Source organism: Syzygium oleosum, unplaced genomic scaffold (assembly GCF_021117445.2).
Source record: "Syzygium oleosum isolate NSW1041296 unplaced genomic scaffold, Sole_v2.1 Sole_v2.05, whole genome shotgun sequence".
Lineage (NCBI taxonomy): Eukaryota > Viridiplantae > Streptophyta > Magnoliopsida > Myrtales > Myrtaceae > Syzygium > Syzygium oleosum.
Window position 1 is genome coordinate 4,961,144 of NW_026607489.1, and position 7,515 is coordinate 4,968,658.

General features: G+C 41.6%; 1 protein-coding gene across 1 annotated transcript; it reads right to left on the reverse strand.

Annotated features, from left to right (window-relative positions):
• Positions 1–2,233: 2,233 nt before the first annotated feature.
• LOC115676413 (uncharacterized) lies at positions 2,234–7,152 on the reverse strand. The gene is made up of 4 exons (XM_030599324.2): positions 6,923–7,152; positions 6,604–6,799; positions 6,408–6,494; positions 2,234–2,912 (listed from the first exon to the last, which is right to left on the reverse strand). The coding sequence occupies exons 1-4, from the start codon at positions 7,138–7,140 to the stop codon at positions 2,760–2,762; spliced, it is 654 nt and encodes a 217-aa protein (XP_030455184.1). The 5' UTR covers positions 7,141–7,152; the 3' UTR covers positions 2,234–2,759.
• Positions 7,153–7,515: the final 363 nt, after the last annotated feature.

The window sequence follows — 7,515 nt, forward strand, 5'->3', positions numbered from 1 at the left end:
GTAAGTAGAAGAGAGAAAATGAAAGTTCATATAAAATGGAACGGAAAATAACATAAGACGGTAGAATAAAACATCATTAATTTGATAAATACGAACAATCTTGCATTTTCATGACAATGCGCGGCTTTTGCATTTTCAATAGATAGAAATTTTCACTCTTTCCATTTGTAATTTTGATTAATTAGTTCTCTTGAGGATATTATCGTCAACTCAATAAATTAAAGAGTGTTATAGTCATTTAGAGGGAGGGAATAGCGGGAGCCTAGATTTAATCTTTCACGATAATCCTAAATATGGATGGACCCGTATAGGAATTAGATTAATTAAATATATGGATGTCTTTCCCTTCTAAGCAAAATACCTTAAGTGTTATCGTTAACTAATTCAACTTGCAATTAATACTTTTCCATTTAATTTTTAGTTGTCACGTATTATTTTCGTAGATACTTAGAGAACCAACTTTCCTCACTAATCAATTTGACAAATTGTGTTGCTATAAGCAACAAGTTAAATAATCACTTAGGAAAAACCACATGATTGTATTTCTTTAGATTTAATCTCGCGAGGTAAATCATCATTGTGTGGCGCAACGATACATTCTTCTCCAAGAAGAGAGTATTTCATGTGACGGAGACACCACGTGGCAGAGAAAACATGGCGCGACCGAGCAATCGCCATTGCTCGCACATTATGAATCTCATCCCACCTGACCCCACGTGTGCATGCATCTCACCCTTTGACCGACCGATCGATCAATCGTAACACATGTCCCGGCTCCCGCCACATGAATCTATCACATAAAATGCAATTCTCCTTTCCAAACGCACTCCAAAATGCCAGAACACACAGTCAATAGAATTAAACAATCATTCCCTTTTTATTTTTTCTTTCTCGAAGATGGAAAATTTGGAAATTACTCTGAAGCATCTGTATCAGCACTTCCATGGATGAAAGCGACTTCGTAACTTCAAGCTCCCGTTGTCTCGAGCTGTTTTCCTACCCAATTGGCCATACTGCCATGTGGGGAGAGCTAGGGTTTGTCCCCCCCTCCTGTAGCAATAAACATCATTATCTTTAATTAAAAATGCTTTGATTATCGGGGGAGAGCTAGTGTCTTATTATGATACAATAAGGCTCTTTATTCATTTGTTTAGTAGTACTACCGTGACCTCATTACCGACAAATCTTGCGGCCTTTCGTGTCGTAATTACACGTCTCACATGGAATGTGTTGTTCTCTGACATGACTTGTTTTTGCCTTCTATGGTAAAACACACTTATTCTCATCTTAATCTATGTAATTAAGATGATAATTGGTGCAGAAATGGAAGCAGGTATTGAGAGAAAAGAGGTCTGGAATCGCGTAGAAAGGGAAGGAAAACGGATAGCAAGAAATGGGACGAAATTTAGACAGAATATTCGATATCGACGTATTTAGTCATATGGAGAAAGCTAAATAGAAATAAAAACTTGTCAAAAGCTAATATTTATAGTATTAATTACCGACAACTGAACCCTGATCATAATCAATAGTGGGTTTTTTTTTAAGTAAATCAGAAATTAGAAAGCAATTACTTGAAAAAGTAGGAGATAAATAAAAGACTAACAAAACTCGAATTGATACAAACACTATCCGTTCTCTATCAATTTTGTCCGGTAATCTTCCATCGGATTACCCGAAATCCTTCACTTATTACCAGAACCGAATAAGACCCAAACCGAAAAGCCCCGAAATTTTCGGTTCGGTTTTTGACGGCATTACATTGGAGTTTTCTCAAATCATGCTCTTCAAGAAACAACTCAAAACATTTTCCTTATTGGTCACAATAAATTTCTTATTGCACGGGTGCGTCAGAGAGTACACAAGGACACTTCAAAATCAACAGCCATTGGATTCCATTCTCAACGCCAAATGCAGACAACACTCTAGTTTCCCTATAAAAAAAAAGAAAAAAAAAATTAAATCCCTTAAAAAAAAATAAAGAAACCAAAACCACCTAAATATTTTCAAAAAAAGTAAACACAAAAGGCCAAAAAAAGAAGAAGCTATCTTTGAACGTGGATCGGTTGGGTCATGGCGAGAGGGATATTCTCTTCGGATCTCTGCCCCTCTCTCGCGCACAGATTTGATTCATTCCAACACCCTAAATTCATTTCACGAAATTCCCCGTGAAAAAAGAACTTCAAAAGTCAACAAAAGGCGCATATAAGTTCGAAAGAGATTGCTTCTGTCCTCGTTCAATCAAGGAATTGATTATCGAGCAATCATCGGCCTATGAACATTGAGATTCATTCATGTCCAATCACATTAACCCACACGTCCATGTCCAACCTAGTTTCGAGAAAATCGGGCTGAAATCGACGTCGCACCCGAAGGCTTTCACCGGGCCGGTTCGAGAAGTTTTGAAAGGTCAAATTTCATGAGGAACATTGAGGAAAATACCATGAAATGAAGACCCAACTTCCCAAACTAATCCGTTTTGGCCTTGGTCTGTATGATAGATATGATTAGTGAACCGATGGCGGTTTCTTCACATGTAGGATGTGAAGCGAGACCGGAGAATTTTCCGCGACATACTGTGGACTGGGTTCCGTGGAAGGAAGGAGAGATGCCATAACTTTTCCCTCAGCAAAAAAACCGGAAGCAATCGCGTTGCTCGTGGTCTTTCCTCGATCTGGACCAGGAGCACGAACATACATTATGTACAAGTACGCAGCAAAGACTAGCGAACACCTGACGTCGTTGACCGCCGCGTCAAATCATCTTTTTCTTTTCCTCTTGGACATTTTGTTTCCATCAGTCTTCGCGACTGAATCCGACTGAGAGTTTCCCAGCTTGGCCTCAACAGCGGAACACCACAGGGCCCTCTCTACGTCTGATGGTGTGAAAAGCTGCCCCTCGGCGCTTAATTCCTGGAAGTGCTTATGCTGCTTAAAAAGTGAAGGCTAAACGCATAATATAGTAGACGATGATGATTGAACTTAAGCATTGAGATTTACATCTAAGACATTGTGAGGTTCACGAAAACAATCCTCAACTTTCTTGTTAGCTAACACTTTGCATCATCTAACTTCAGAACTTTCAGTTTACACCCTCCAGACATGCTAAAGTTTCGAAAAACCTACCTTTTGCACCATCTATTTCTATCTTTTCCCTTCCTTAGCAGCATCTACTCTCTATCTTTTTTCCCTAACGTTTTCCTAACGGTGTTTAACTTCAGAATGTAGCGTGCATTTTCACCTTAGGATGAAAACTGTAGGTTTTGAAACTAAAGGATGCAAAAAACAGATGACCAAAAACAGAGGACGTTTTTGCAATTGTCTCCTAAGATATTTCTCAGTAGTTACTCTGATTATAGCTATCAACTCCAGCATCAAAACAAACATGCACGGTTAACTGTTGAAGGACTCTTTAATCTAACTTCTTTTAGCAGATCAACATAAGATAGACTAAACTAGAGTAGAAGAGCATACATCATCACCACAGGAAATAGTGTCTACAAAACATGTTCACTTACTGTGGCCATCAGTAAGCCCATCATAACAAAAAGAAGCTTTCTTGTTTTTAAACAAAGTGCAGCCCATTTTGAAAACAATAATTTGCAGAGCATTCTCCGACTTAAGTACATTTCTTTGTACTTGATATGTATAACCAAAATTTCAGATAAGTGCAGACAACTTTCTATATTGTATGGACAGTACATTGGTTCAAATGATTCCTCCAACTTACTTTCTGTACATGGTTAGAAATCATGCGTGTTTTCAGGTTGCTAATCATTATGACTAACAAAACTCATCCTGAAAAGTATATGGACTCTTATGAAAGCGTCGTATGGCTGTTTTTTTAGTCACAAAGATGTCAATAGTTGACATAGAATGGAATTAGTGCTACAGGAAAAAGCTAGACACACTTCCACATTAAGAAGAGCCACTATGATCATTTGCACCCTAGAGAGGGGAATACCATCTTCATATTTTACGAGTGCTGATATCTAGCAAACTAGTAGAAGATAAAATCCAACAAGGGTGAGTCACAGGGGCGCAGCAGATAATGAAATGGACAAAACGAAGGAAACGGTATTGGACACCTGATTTAGGTCACTGTGACCTACGTCCATGGGGAGAGCAGCACAAAATTTCACTATAAATCAAGCGATACAATAGAGATTACAATCACATTCGAGCACTCAAACACTTTCAATGTTTCCAACCTCCAATTACACCAATAACCCATATAGTGTTTAACCCTCACATTTCTTAATGAAATAATCTCTCAATCTTACAAAGGAATTACACAAATTCTAATCACAAGAATTTCATTTGGTAAGAGAGAAGATCTCCCTCATGTGACCATCATGAAGGAACATCATGATGAGCCATCATGATGTTTCTTTCTTCATCTTTGAGAAGCGAAGCACCCATTCTCCCATTCTCTCTTTCCAAGTTCATACTACATATATGGACGCAACTGTGGCTTTTGCTTTATCTGTAGTGTAGGAGGTTACGTTTGAAAATCCTTGTGGAGTAGCAATGTGTGCAGGTGGAGTTGGTATCTTGATGAGATCCATGGTTATGGGGAAGTTCAACCATGGCTTGGACTTGGAAGCACTTTGGTGGCAATTGAGCCCATGAGAGGCTATGAGAGAGTAGCAACAAATTGCAATGAAGAGATCATGCCTTGGCTCAAACGTTGAGCCAAGATGGAGATTGTTGAATATGTCTCGAGTTTGATCCCGCGGAACAAACTAGGTCCAAAGTCTACTTTTGCTTCCTATCAACTTTTAGTAGTCAAAGGACCATGACGAGGACTCAATGCTCATCATAGACTTTGACCATGTAAAAGTAAAGAGAAAACGGGAAAATGGGCACTTCCCTTCTCAAAGATGAAGAAAGAATTATCATGATGGCTCGTCAGGATGTTCCTTATGATAGCCATGTGAGAGGGATCTTCTCTCTTACCAGACGAGAAAAGAAGTTAAGAAGAGTTTCGTTCAAAAGAGACAAGAGAAGAGAGAGCAATGATGGAGGCATGGGCGCACATAAATGAAGGGACATTACACTTTGTTTGTTGTTTGTTGTTGACTCCCTTCACTTGCTCTCACAATGCCTCGACAAATGAAGATATGGCGTCCCTTTGTTCAAGATGTAGACCGGAAGAGGAGCTCTCTTTAAAGCAATAATTCAATCGCAAGTGGAATTGAAAGGATATGCAAAAGCATGTGAAGTTCATCTCCTTCTATAGATAGAATGACTCCCACGTGCAAGTAAAAAAAAACAACAAATGAGATATACTCGGTTTAGTATAAAATAAGGGAGCTTTCATCGAGCACCAGGTGTGTCTTGGTGCATCGAAGAAGAGGAGGTGGTTTAAGTTAGTGTTTCTTCACGCGAGTTTGTTCGTTGTAACTATAGCTGAGTGATTTGGCCAAGTAAATTCTTATGATTAGAAGTTGTGCAATTCTTTTGTGAGACTGAGAGATTATTTCACTACCAATTGTGAGTACTAAACACCGTGTGAGTTATCGGTTGTAATTGGGGACTGAGAAACACCGAGAGTGTTTGAGTGCTCGAGTGTGATTGTAATATTAATTGCATCACTTGATCTATAGTGGTTCTGTGCTGCTTTTTCCGTGGACGTACGTCACACTAACCGAACTATGTAAACCCGGTATCCAAAATCCTTCATTCTGTCTATTTCATTATCATTTGATTCGCTTGTCTATTTTCTCAACAGAAGATACTTCAGATTTCTTTCCAGCTAACTCAGCTGCACCCGGTGCGCAATCAATTTTAATACAAAGAACAAAATCTCACATGTCTCAATTTACCTCATTTATATAGTATAGAGGAATATTCGGTTCCTGGAGACATTTGAATGGACAAATACCAAATACCCAGTGCCTCATTTCTTATGTCATTCGAAAGGGTGACACTGAACTACTAAGAGAGTGAAAAATAAACTGACAGCAACAGGTTCATTTATGCGCAGAACAAGCTGTATGACTATGCAACACTAAGACATGTCCATTAGCAAGACACAGACCAATTAGAAACATGTGACACATCCATAAACATCCCAATCGAACTTAAAAAATATGGGACTATGCCGTTGTCTTCAGTGCAATAACAGGGAAATGGTGTTGATCTCTGAAACTAGGAAATACCAAACTCTCTCAGGGTTGGAGTAGGTTCAAATCAGGACTACTCTGCACATTCTAATCAGCAGATGTAAACAGCAAGGCCGTAAATGATTGCAGTGTCGAACTCTGCGTATTAAGTTTCTGTGTTCGGTTGGATGTAAGTGAATTCAAATTTATAGTCCATTCTTTTCCTTCCACTTCCTTTCCTTACTTTTCCCTTCATTTCCCTTGCAACTTGCAAAGCGTCAAAAAGAAATGCTAGACTGACCTTTGCCTTAGCCTGTAGTTTCTCCGCGAACAGCAAATACTGCTTCAAGGAGTAATCTTTGGAGTGTCCCAGAGCAGCCACCATAGCCTTTCAGACCCAAAAGAAAACTGACGTTTGTCAACATCACCGTAACATAATCTCCAGGCATAAACACACCCATAAGAAAAGGAAAGAACTTTATGGCTCGGCTTCTCACCTCGTCAGACATGAAAGGGGCGACGTCGGGCGCGTACGCGGCGAGGACGGCGGACGCCGTGGCGGGGCCGACCCCCTTCAAGACCGTGAGCTCCGACACGGCCTTCGACACGTCGGGGAGCGACCCGAAGGCCTTCCGGGAGGACGACTCCACCGCTTCCTCGTCCAGCGACGACACGAACTCCAGCAACCGCGGCCTAGAGAAGATCACCACGAACGCGGGGGCAGCTTCCGTAAGCCGAATCAGAAAAACCCAAAAAGAAAGGCTTCGCGTTAAGGGGAAACGGAAGAGCGAGCGAAAGAGGGGCGGGGGGGACAACCTCCACTTGCCGCGGGCGAGCTTCCACCGCATGAGCTGGGCGAGCTCCGGGCGGGTGATGAAGGGGTCGGGGCTCCGGCCGCGGAGGAGGGCGGGGAGGCGGCGGCGGTAGAAGTCGTCGAGGGGGAGGAGGTCGGGCTTGTCGAGGGCCGCGATGCGGTCGGAGTAGGCGGCGAGAGCTCGGGTCCACTGCGCCGCGTCGCCGCACTGGAAATCCATGGCTGCCCTGCCCTGCCCAAACAAAGTGAACCTTTTGAAAACCTTTGAGTCCATGCCCGACCCGACAAAAGTCCGGCCCGACCCGAAAAAGTCTCGACCCGACCCGACAAAAAGTCTTGGGCCGACCCGACCCGTATTGGGCCGCTTTTTTCTGGCTGATGTATCTTCGCGCGCCGCAAGTGTTTGTTCTCATCCCTCACGGTTTAAGCTTTTAGAAGAAAGTGCGCTATTCCTCGTGCTGATTATGAAAATTCGTCTCGGCAAAAAAAGCTATATGAAGACGACGATTTATTATCGGCCGGAGAACTTTCTTCGTTTGTCGATACGCCTCTTTCGTCGATCCCAATTGATAAAAGTTCGGAAGAAATATTTTGG